The following is an 11,724-nucleotide window of genomic DNA, read 5'->3' on the forward strand; positions in this document are numbered from 1 at the left end:
GCCCTGCCCTGGCCATCCCCACCTAGGGGCTTAGCAAACGTTATTTTTTCTGTTAATTCTATTTTTTCTGTTCCATTATTTTGGGCAAATCGGCGTTAGTCCGCAAGAGGCATACCTAGACTCACTAGGCCTTTGTAACAAACCACCTGCAAAGCTGGGTGTTCCCGTGTTATCTAGCGCCCTTTTTGGGAAAAAAAAATAATTAAAGGCTTCATCCACAAAGGGAGAGGAGAAACAATAAAACCCAACTTAAAATACGTTTGTCTCCCTGTCGAGTTCCTGCGTGACTGAAATCGCAGTCCTGCGCTCAGAAGGACCTCCCGCCTCTGTGAAGCTGCTTTTAAGAAGCTTGTAAGAACTTTCTTTACTTCCTGTAACTTAAAAAAACCCGGTATTTTTATCCCTTTGGCTGCGTGTGTCTTTTATTCACTGTTCCGCAGTATTTCTGGGCCAAGTTGAAAAATCTGCGAGGAGGGCTGGTGATAGAAAGGCTGGCTGATCCCTGCTGTGTTAAGCTGTACAGGAAGACGCTGAAGCGTTGAACACATTGGTTAGTTCTTTGCTTATATTAACAAAAAGTCTTTTGACTTTTTAGTCCCAGCTTAAGCAAATGAACGAACGAGAAAGAGCCTCATCTCCTCCGATGCATAGGGATGTTGTATTTCACCTTGAGAACGTGCTGGAAGCAAGTCTGTACCAGGAGCAGCTTTTGAATGACATGCATATACTGAAAAATTGACTGAATGGAAGGTTAAGGAAACTGTGGTAACGTACCCAGCGAAGGTGAGCATCACTTACGGCTGGGAGAGAGTAAATGCCGGAAGAACTCTGGCTTTCTTTTCCCCACTCTTCTTACCACCTCCTTGCTATCCCCGAAGTGCCTCTTACAGCTCACGGGAAGCTGCGGTAGGAAACCCTGCTACAGTCTTTCTGTGACTTCTGGAAAGACCCTTGTCTTCCTCCGAAAGTCGAGAATCTCTAGGATCGTGAGCAAAAGTAACGGCTTAAGCAGGCTTCTGAAATCCGCTAACACTTTCATAAAGTAGCTGTAAACCAGGCATTTTCTGTTTTCCTTGATATGCATTACGGGAAGTAAAATACGTGTTTCTTTTTGCTTTCAGGTACTGATATTGTACTAGTCTTGCTCCTCTACTTCGAGTCAGCATGTCGAAGAAATCAGAGGCCCCGCTTGCCTTGTCTGACTGCCTCTGCCAAATCTGCATGGAGGTCTTGGTGGAGCCCGTGACGCTGCCATGCAACCATACCCTCTGTAATTCCTGTTTCCAGCTGACCGTTGAAAAGGCCAGTCTTTGTTGCCCTTTTTGTCGGCGTCGAGTCTCTTCCTGGGCACGATACAATGCCCGCAGAAATACTCTGATCAACTGGGAACTCTGGGAAAAGATTCAGAAGAATTACCCGAAGGAGTGCGAGCGTAGGATTAACGGACAGGATTTGGAAGAGGAAAGTAAGTAAAATGGCACTTATGCTGGGATGTCTCTGCTTTACCAAAGTAATTCCCGTTGGTGGACTTTGGATGTTGTGAAATGAGAAACTGTGCATAGACAGGCTGTGTTACGGCCAGAAGATGCAGCGTCAGAGCCCTCCTGTGAAAGGGGCTTGCAAGGCAGAGCAATGGCCGTCTGCGCCTTTTTTGGTGGGGGTACAGAGGGTGAGTTATATTGTCTGGTTGTTGAGGTGGGTGCTTGTTCATGTGTTTTTGCGCAAAGCATCAGTGTATGGCAGCCTGTTCTTCCAAAGGCAGTTCACTACTGGTACAACTGCAGCTGTAAAATCTGCAAGTGGAGCACTTGCGTGTCTGCTACTATCAGGTGAGTGAAGTGGTTGAATGGTTTTGGGTTTTTTCAACCCTTAGGTGCTGTTAATTAGGTTGGTTAGAAATTCCAGGGCTTCAGTCTGTGCAGGGGAGTCTCCAAGCCTAAAATTGTGGTGTCGGAGAAAAGGAGGTGAAATCTGGTTAACTTTTTGAAGAGGGATTTGGGGTTTTATTGTGTTCTAAGCTCTGCTGGGGGAGGCTAACTGGTAGGTTGGCTCTATGACATGTTGTTCCACTTGCGGTATTTATGACATCTTTTTAATCGCAAAAGACATACGTTATGGTCATTGTACTTATTTGCTGTATGTACAAGGCTTGGAAAACACTGACCGCTGTTGCCACTCTGTAAACTAGTGCTTTTTTATTTCGTTCCTTTGTAACACAAAATGCTTTTCTTCCACAATGCTTAAATTAAGGCAAATCATTCCTGTGATGGGGTATGGAAGTGATCTTTTGTTAAAATCTTTAATCACGGACTGTCACGATCTTGCTTTGTTCCTCACTACTACTGTTTGTTTTTTTTCTCTCCTTCCTCTCATTTAGTTTTTGTCCCCCATCCACAACACCAGCTGAGCAAGCCTGGGGAACTGAGGCAGGAATATGAAGCAGAGATTAGCAAGGTCAGTCTAAAAACATCATTAAAAGCATAAGTGCTTTGTATCTGGTTATTTTAACTGTTCCCACAAACAGCTGTCGTGTTGTTTAATGAAAAAGAAAGATACTTAAAAAGGCATTGCTGCTGCAAGAATGCACTGGTCATTCCCTAAGCACAAATTGAATTTTTGTCCTTTACGGAAGAGGAGAGACTTCTCGCGCTTAACATGAGGCGATGTTTCTCAGTTTTCATGTGCTAGTTGATGTATACCTCCTTCCTCACCCTCTCAGCTGCTCCCGTAACATATGCTATCGTCTTGTCCCCACAAGTAGGTGTGCTTTGCAGGGCAGGAAACACAGAGGTGCAGACACAGCAGAGCGCCCAGGTCTCTTAATCAATACCTCATATTTCCCCAAAATCTGCCAAACAGTTCTTTCAGGGTTTGAGTGTCACACTTTTGCTGTCTGCATCCCTGCCCACACATAATAAAATGGCTTTTGTAGGTCCTCAGATGCACGTAAAGTGAAATTTTGAATTGTTTTGGCTTTGGTCCTGTACTTGCCTTCTTGATTCCCCTCCCTAACATACCACAATTAGATGAACTGGGTAATGAACATAGAGCGTTCTCTTTCCTATTTGCTCGCTCCCTGCGTTATCTGTGTTCATTTGAAAGTCAGTATTTTTAAGAGATCTTAATGTTTGTCTAAGGATCTCAAGGTTCCTTCTTCCTCCAATTCAGACACAGTAGCAGTAAGAATTCTGGTTCGAAGTAGCATCAGAACGCACCTTTCCCTGACAGCCCCGTTGCTGGTTGTTGCAAGAGCAGGGGGAGTACGTGAAACGGAGGACTGGGGGATTGTCTTTGGTGGTGGTTGTGGGATGAGATTGGCTGGCAGCAGTAATATAGATGGTTAATGGAGGCGGTGTCAGTGAAATGTGTAGTGGTGTCTGGTGCCAATCATAAGGCATCGGTATGTGATTTGAGCCAAACTCAGACTTAACATAGCTTCTATAGTATTACCGCTTGACACTTCTCTAAAGCAAATTTCCAAATTCCATTACCCATTTAAGAAAGCTTTATTCATTCTCGAAGTACTTTGCTGTCTTTGTGGAGTTACTGAAAACTGATTTACCAAGCGTGGATGTCTGCCATGAAGAAGGCAGATTCAACATTCTTGGTCTGCTGCTTTGGGGTTTGTGTGTTTCAAGAGAGCAGAAGGACTCAGAAGAGAGATGTGCTGTCTTTTAGGCGTCTTGTGCTAATACTGACATTACAATGTAAGCAGGTTGAGCAAATGCTGTGGTCTAGCTGGCCTTATAAGAATCCTGAGTTTCTCTGTGATCCATGTATTTGGAGATGTTTTTGTTACTAATGTTTTTTGAAGGCAAGTAAATTAATTTTAACCTTGCAAGCTAGCACGGTTAATGGTGTAGTCTTGGAGAAACCAAAAGGTAGGTCACTGTGTTCAAACCGAAGACTCTACACATGGTATCAGTTTGATTCTTACATCTTTGGGGAGCTGTGTAGTTAAATACTGGCTTTGAAGTGTGCAGAGTGTCTTTGTGAATAGTGGATCAGTCATGTTTAAGTGGAGTCAGCTGAGAGGTTCTGGTGTCAAGTGTGGTCCTACGGTACTAACCTTAGAAAAAAAAAATCTTTAGGTGGAGGCAGAAAGGCGAGCACATGAACAAGAGGAGAACAAGGCAAGTGAGGAATACATTCAACGGCTGCTAGCTGAAGAGGAGGAGGAGCAGAGACTGGCAGAAGAGAGACGGAGGGAGATGGAGAAACAGCTGAAACAAGATGAAGAGTTGGCCTGGCAGCTGAGCAACAGTCTGGTGAGTTAGGATCAAGGGGGACAGTAGAAAAGGTTGATATGGTGCAAACAACTTAGACTTTTCAGAGCACAAGTTAAAAATTTGAATAATTTAAATGTATTTTAATTGTAGTTGGAAGCTGTTGTCGCCCCCCAGTACTTTAGATCCTTGACTGACCATTAGGTTTTGAAGAACCAGCGGGAGGGTGAAATACCCCAAACATTTCTACTTCTGTAATATGCACCAGAAACGTGTGCTGGATGTTTTCATTATGGAACAATTTAAAACATTGTTTTTCTTCCGAATGCTTCCTTTTCCCCATGATTTTTAAAAAATACTTCTCTGGATGAAACTGATGTCTGTAACCTGTACTGAAAAAAAAAAGGGAACATACGATGAAAGTTCACCTTATGTTTTGGGGTTGGTTTGTTTGTTTTCTTAATTTGGTTGGGTGGGTTTTGCTACCTGATAATAGTCCTAATGATGAAACCTGTGTACATACTTGAGCAAGACCTCTTGTCCCTTAACACCAGATACAGGAAAGTGTACAGAACACGTCATGTTTCTTATTCCATAGCTACCCATTACTTCCAGTTCTAGAATTCTTTGGACAAAAGTATTTAATTCTGCAGCAGAAACAAAGTTGTTCTCTGGGTTTTCTCCAGCTTGTGTTGTGTTTTGTTTTATATAATGCTATTTTTACTTGTCATCGAAGAATGATGATTCCAAAGGACGTGTGCTCAGCAGCCCTTTGCCAGCAGACAGTCTCTCATCTGAAACATCCCCAGCTCATTTGTACAAGACAAAGAACAAAGCAAGCAACTCTGGAGACATTCAGAAGTAAGTAATTCAAGTTTTTCTGCTTTAATTATCGGTCTGTTTCTTGGTAGAGTGTCCCTCTGCTCCATTTGCTTCTTTGGAATCCTGTAGTCCTGGATAATCTGGCGCAAATGCAAACTGTTGAATGTTAAAACATCTCCTCATAGGGTAATACGGAGGAGAAGGGAAACATTATATAGTATACTTTTTTTTTTTTTCCCCTTTAAGGTATCTGTCTCCAAAGCTTCATTGTGCATCGGGATCAGCATCATTCTCTAGAACAACAGAAAGAGGCAGGAGTGACTCTGGCTGTGTGGTAACCAGAATAATTTTGTTATAAATCCCAGTGTTAGTAATTGTGGGTTATTTTTCCCTTGCCTGTAGGATTGGCAATCCTGTATTCCCCTTGCATGTCAGCACTGGGTAATTTATCTTGCCCTTTTTGAACTACCTTCAGTGTTTGTGATTCCCCAAACCGGAAAGGGAAGAAGCCATGCTTGACAGCCCACAGATGCACGCTTACTCCGATAGCTGCCTCATGTAGCCTTACACATTCCTTGCCTGAATGTCTTCAGTGAGCTCTGGGTTGCAACCGATGGTGTGTAAAACTAAAACGAGGGTTCTGGAGCTCCCTGGAGGAGGTTGCCCTCTGATTTTCATCATTCCATCTGTCTGTCTGATCTTTCCTGTTAGGCTTCTAAAGAAGATGAGCAGGCTAATATCTTCAACAGTCGATTTGAGTCATTGATAAGAGGAGAAGGCAGCAGTTGTGGTTTTGGTCCTTTAGCTAGGCTTCTGTAGGTTGTTTTAAATATTTTCATTATTATTAAACAATTATGTGGGTTTTTTTTAAAAGAGAAGAATCCAAGTTAATATCCCGTTCTAGTTACAAGCAGTGGAGCTGTGAGAAGTGAGACTTGCATTTTAGTCATATAAATTGGCTTTTGATAAATTTACTTTATTAGCAGTCTCTCCCTTTTCTTCAGGAGGCCAGCAGCAATGAAGTCAGCAGTTCTGCTTGGCAAGATGAGCAAGAGGAAATACCAACCCTGTCTCCACAGCTGACGGATGTAATTAAAGATTCCAGTGCTAAGGATTCGTTTTTGGAAGCATGCATGAACTATTTCAGTGCCTTGGCTTCAGGGGAAACCGCCACTGTCAAGCAGGAAAGAACACCAGGACCAGATTGTCTAGGAGATGAAGTTCCAGATGCTCTTCATGGAGGCACAAAAGGGGAAGGGTCTAGAACAGTTCTTCGTAGACCCAAAGGAGATGATGGAGTTGAGTCAGACAGTGGCAGTGTAACACATGTGGAAAGCATAGACCCTGAAAACTGTAATGAAACTTATACCTGTATTCAGTCAGCAACAAATTCTGTGATGTCTGACAGCGAAAGTGTAATTTGTGATCTCACGAAGGTGGCTAGACACTCAGATGGAGAGAAACCAGAGGGGCTGCAGAACACTAAGGAGACTCCCAAAAGAAAGTCGCTGGATCCACCAGCTGAAGAAGCAGTGGGTGACTTGTGCGTGCTTGATAAGAGGAGAAGAACTTTTCCGGAAAGTTTAGAGGACCAAAGGGAGCAGATAAATGATTTTAACTTGCAAATGCAGAAAGCATTTGAGCAGGAGTTCTATGAAAGGCGTATGCAAGAGGAGCAGGACAGGCTTCTGGCTCTGCAGCTACAAAAACAGATCAATAAGGAGGAAAGAACACTTAATCGACAAAAGGGCTCTCCAGATGAGTACCTTCTTCGCACCAAACCGCCTCAGTCTGGGAAAGACTCTCCTGCTAGAAAGAGAAGTTCTAAGATGGCAAAAGACTCAAAGGTACCAAAAAAACAGGCTGAAACAAATCACCGCAAGACTCGGAAAGGTTCTTGCAATGAAAACTGGCAGTCCCCTACCAGAGTCCGAATGAAATCGCCCAGCATCAAGGGAGGAAAAGTTTTGAATTGTGTGGTTAATACCAGCGACACAAATGATATTTGTTCGCTACCCAAGAATACGCAAAAGACGATCCTTCAGATGTTTAAAAGCTCTGTTGCGGAGTAGATCAACAGAACCACTGACACATGGTGGAATGAGAATTAAAACCATGGTAATGCTTTCTCCTATGTTAACCAAAGTTTTCTGTAAACAGTTTTAAAGTTGTTGGTTTTGAGGGCGTTTGGTTTGAGTCACAAAGTTGTGTGTTCTGAGTTTTGGTAGCATACAACCCCAGACTTTAAAAAATTTTAATTGGTCTTCCTTGACTACAGCTTATTTTCTAGCACTTGCATTTACATAATATTGAATGTGAATGCTGTTAGTGTTTAAAATCCAAAATAACTGAGGGTCTTATCTTAGAATTTGGAGCCTGTTATGGAAAGGATGCACATTCCATGGAGGAAACAAGCAAGAAAAAAAAAAGGTCTCTATTTCCAGTTGTCTGCCAACTGCAAGGTTGAAGCTTTACTTGGCACAGCCACTGTTCTGTTAGCCTAAATCCCAATAACACGCTTCAGTTTATTTGTTGAATTGCATTGTTTGCACGACAGTTAACAGGAGGATAAACCGGACAGCCAGTCTTGCAGACACGCTCCTTCCCTCTCCCTCTCATATACTAACTCATTTTTGTTTTAGACAAAGAGGGAAAAACCATTCTCCCAATGACAAAGACAAGGATTTTTCACAGATGCCGATAGTGTAAGTGCTTGTGGGCTTGTATTTGCCTCTGTTTGTAGAGGTCACTTCTGCAGATCAGACTCTCACTGTCATTAGGAAGAAGATACTTTTGTTTTCTTATTGCTAGTGTTCTGCAACTTTATTCTTGTACGATAATATTACCTATATTTAGTGCTATTTAATTTTCATACTCAAACTGGTTTGAGTCTGATCAAAACCACATAATATTAAAATAAATAGTCCAGAAGACAGATATGATGGAGAAAGTTAAACCAAAGGGGGGAAAAGCAACTGAACTGGAGTTGTCGGTAATGACATAACTGTAATTAAAAGATTCATGAAACTACCATGCCTGGCTGTAGCTGTTCCTCCCCCTCCTCCATTTTTAGAGGGACTACCAAATACTGTCTTCCAATTGGGTTTAAAACGAATGTTGTTCACAAGAATTACAATTTAGGCACGCGGGGAAGCTGAGGCTTGTAGAAGTTGAGGCTGGTGAAGAGTTGCCCAGCTGCTACTCAGCAGAGGAGGTATCGTGCTAGATTGTTTTATGTGTTCCTATTATGACACCATCTTTTAGCCTTTCTTTGCTTGTAGTGAGATACTTTTCCGCCTGTACACGTTTGAAGGAGAGCAAAGGACCAGTCTACGTTGCTGAACTGTGTATGTGCCGATCACCAAAGTTTGCAAGTGTTTTAAATGCGTGCTTTTTTTGAACCTCGTAGGTGATCTACAGACTTCAACTCAGTTCTGGGAAATCTGTAACAAAATACTTCAAAGCAGTATCTTCTGATGTTTTAAGTTTAAAAACCAAACAAACCTGAAATTTTATTGGAAGCATGAACAGCACACCAAGCCAAAAATGTGAATTGGTTTTCTTCTTTGCCTGCATGTCTGTATTAATGGCGGGTTTCTCATAAATAAATGATCTAAAATGCTTTTTGAGAGAGTTAAAACAGGTGACCAGTTGCAAATCATTCACTGTTCCTCTTGCTGCCTCAACCACTGTGCTGGAAGCCTTCCTTCAATATAAATCTGTTTCTGTTTAATCCTTACCTTTGTTCGGGTTGTTTTCTGTCTTACCCAGGCAGTTAAGTATGATCCTTAATTATTTAAAAGTGTTCTTTAAGGCAGAGATATTGCCTCTTTTCATGCTAGTGCTGCTCGGCCTTTCCAGTCATGATACAAGAATGCAAGAAGTAAACTCTATTTTCAAAACAGATGAGGAGAAAGTTTTTTTCAGTCTGTTCAGCTCCATTTTACAATTAATTTCTGATGTTTATTTTTAACTTGCTCAAAAGGTGGTCCTTGCTCTGGCATGGAGCTCCTCCTTCCATGATCACATCTCCCAGTGCCTGCTGCCTGTTCTCAAGTATGCCCAAGCAGAGGCACCATGTGCTCCTTGGATTTACTGACATTTTGGTGTGATGGCTTGTTTAGGATTTTCAGAGCAAGTTGGAAATGGCTTGGAGTGGTGCGGGGCTGTTCCTGCCCTCCACAGGTCACCCCTGGAGCCAGCTGCTGCCAAAAGCCCTGAAGTTTATGCTGGATGCATTTCTCTCTGCAGTTTGAGACCTTGGTTGCTACGGTCCCGTCAGTACTGCCGTACCCCTCTGAGGCGTTTGACTGTCTGCCCCTTGACAGTCTGTTTGACTGTTCTTTTCAATTGCTGCTTTTAACATCTAGCACTGAAAGAGTCTGAATCTCATGTGGTTTGAACTGCTGGGCCATTCATGCGTAAGAAATAATCTTGTGTGTGTTAGAAATTCTGACCCTGGTTAATTGCTGTATTTTTCTCGGAACAACCATCATGATACTCTAGTATGGCAGTGCTGGCTTTGGAGTTGATTTTTTTTGTTTGTTTGTTTGATAGATACTTGGTGATAAAGGAAAGGAAGCATGCGTGGTCATACATGTATATCTCCAGATAAACACTGAAGAGCTGAAAAGAATGAAGCTAGAATTGAAATGTATATCCCCCCACTAGCCGTAACCTTCATTAGAGTTAATGAGAGCAGTAGATTAAGTTTGTTCTGGGGCTAGCGCTGTCCCTGTAGCAGGCTGACACTAAGTAACATGCACTTAGTCATAAGATAGGAGGAATTTTGTTTAAAAAACACAGTACAAGAGGTCATCAATACAGCAGGACCGTGCAGTCCAGCTGAGTACACCTCAACATGGAGGGAGCTGCCGTAACAGCTCTCTGCCAATGACAGGGTTCCTACGCTTGCACCAACTTTGCCGCTTGGGGACTCTCCACAATCTAACTGCAGTTGTTGAAGGGGTAGGGGGAAGCATCGAGAGGGGGCAGGGCAAGGGAAAAGGGAGAATTTCCCTTCCGGGCAGCTCAGCTGCACATGAAGCCATGTCCTGGTATATGGGATTGCCACATTTAACACCAGTTTCATTCCTTTTTCCTCCATAAGCTCTTTTGTGGATTCTTTCTTTTCCATTTTGATTTGTCGGTTATGTGTCTCTTCTGTATAGGGCTTAAAAAATGGACTAAACAAATCTCTGTTAGAAGAATTTCAGCTGTGGGAGGGGGGACTTTTTGCATCTTACTCTTCAGACTCACACAGGCTGACTTCTTTGCCATCAGTAGCAAATCCTGCTACTGTGATTCCATTGAAAAGAAATTTAAAAATTAGAGAAATTAGCCATTTCAAAGGTGTAAAGTACAGAAGTGTATTTTGGTGTGTGTGTATGTATACGGAGGGATGTTAAAGTAATTGGGGGTTATTTGTGTTTTTCCAATTTACTGGACTTTGTTCTCGGTGTAAGAATGACCTCACATAATTTTTTTTAAGCAGAATGGAAAATAAGCAAGACTAAATAGCCAATAGCTAGCTAAAACCCAACCTTAACCGCAAAATATAGGAAATATATATAACCTATACCAGGCCAGTCCAGCAGCCTCCTCCAAGGTGGGCTACTGTGATGATCACGTTCCTCACTGCGTGTATGGCACAATAATCCCCACCAAGCACCTTTTTGGCCTGTCCTTTTGAATTTTTCTTCTCAGAGGGTAGAGTTTGGCCACTGCTGCGTGCATCTTGGTTGCACTAGCACCCTGTTTCCAATGCTACAATCCAGGAAGTTTGAAGCAGGCGAAATCAACTTTGACTGATTTAACATCTGTGAAGGAAGAGTCTGTACTTAGGCTGTCTGAGCTGCTGGTGTTAACAGTTCACTGCTGCTCAAAAAGGTGAGCTCACCTTCTGCCCTCAGCTAGCTGTAGTGGTTCATTTTAAGTTCGGCTCATCCAACTGCCAGGGAAAAAAAAGCAAGTACCAAAAAACCCAAATACTTTGACAGGCTTGGTCGCTTCCCTGAGAGCCAGAGCTGGTGTGGGGATGGGAGGTAGCAAGAGGAGCAAAAGAGGGAACAGATCTTACCTGTTTTCATGGCAGCAGGCTTTTGAATTGTGTTAGACTTCTAAGGAAACCTCTGCTTTCTGTGGTACTCGCTTTGGTTGACACTTGTTAATGAGAAGGTGCTCTGCGGCTGTTAATGACTCCAGCCTGCGGACAGTTTTGGCAGCAAGCCAGCCATGTGCCGCCGTGCTATGCTGTAAAACAACTGAAAGTAGTAAAATGTTCCTTTCTACAGGCGCAATTTCTGCAGGTGGCACAGGGATCAAAACCGCCCAACGTGCTCGTTGCTGAGGCTGTTTCTCTTCCAACTTTGAACTGACAAGGAAAGTATCCTGATAGCAAGGGCTGCCTTGTAAGGAGCTCCCCTGATGGGAGCAGCCACGACATTTCTTGGCCACCTCTGGTCCTACCTCACCCTTGCATCACGTATGTGATTCCACGTGAGGGCGAAGGCCTGCCAGAGCCCTTGCTTTGGTGCAGGCATCTCGGACGACATAAAAATGCGGGGCAGCCCTGGCCTCGCGTCGCAAGTGTTTCAGTGCCACCGTTGAGGCCTCTGCTCCCTGCGGCCCGCGATTAACGACGGCGGAGAGTCTGATATGAAGGGGGGAAAGCTCC

The 11,724-nt window shown here is 43.2% G+C and overlaps 1 protein-coding gene across 3 annotated transcripts; it reads left to right on the forward strand.

The window, feature by feature from the left end:
- The first annotated feature begins 387 nt into the window (after window positions 1-387).
- Window positions 388-7,466, forward strand: RNF168 (ring finger protein 168). Of its 3 annotated transcripts, none has more exons than XM_035899954.1 (7): window positions 388-783; window positions 1,122-1,465; window positions 2,378-2,454; window positions 4,092-4,268; window positions 4,963-5,087; window positions 5,295-5,382; window positions 6,053-7,466. In XM_035899954.1, the coding sequence occupies exons 2-7, from the start codon at window positions 1,165-1,167 to the stop codon at window positions 7,118-7,120; spliced, it is 1,836 nt and encodes a 611-aa protein (XP_035755847.1). In that variant the 5' UTR covers window positions 388-783; window positions 1,122-1,164; the 3' UTR covers window positions 7,121-7,466. The 3 variants fall into 3 exon arrangements, with proteins under 3 accessions (XP_035755847.1, XP_035755848.1, XP_009642736.1); XM_035899955.1 differs by having other exon boundaries at window positions 596-756; XM_009644441.2 differs by lacking the exon at window positions 388-783 and having other exon boundaries at window positions 791-1,465.
- Window positions 7,467-11,724: the final 4,258 nt, after the last annotated feature.

This window comes from Egretta garzetta, unplaced genomic scaffold (assembly GCF_000687185.1).
Source record: "Egretta garzetta isolate BGI_Z169 unplaced genomic scaffold, ASM68718v1 scaffold448, whole genome shotgun sequence".
Lineage (NCBI taxonomy): Eukaryota > Metazoa > Chordata > Aves > Pelecaniformes > Ardeidae > Egretta > Egretta garzetta.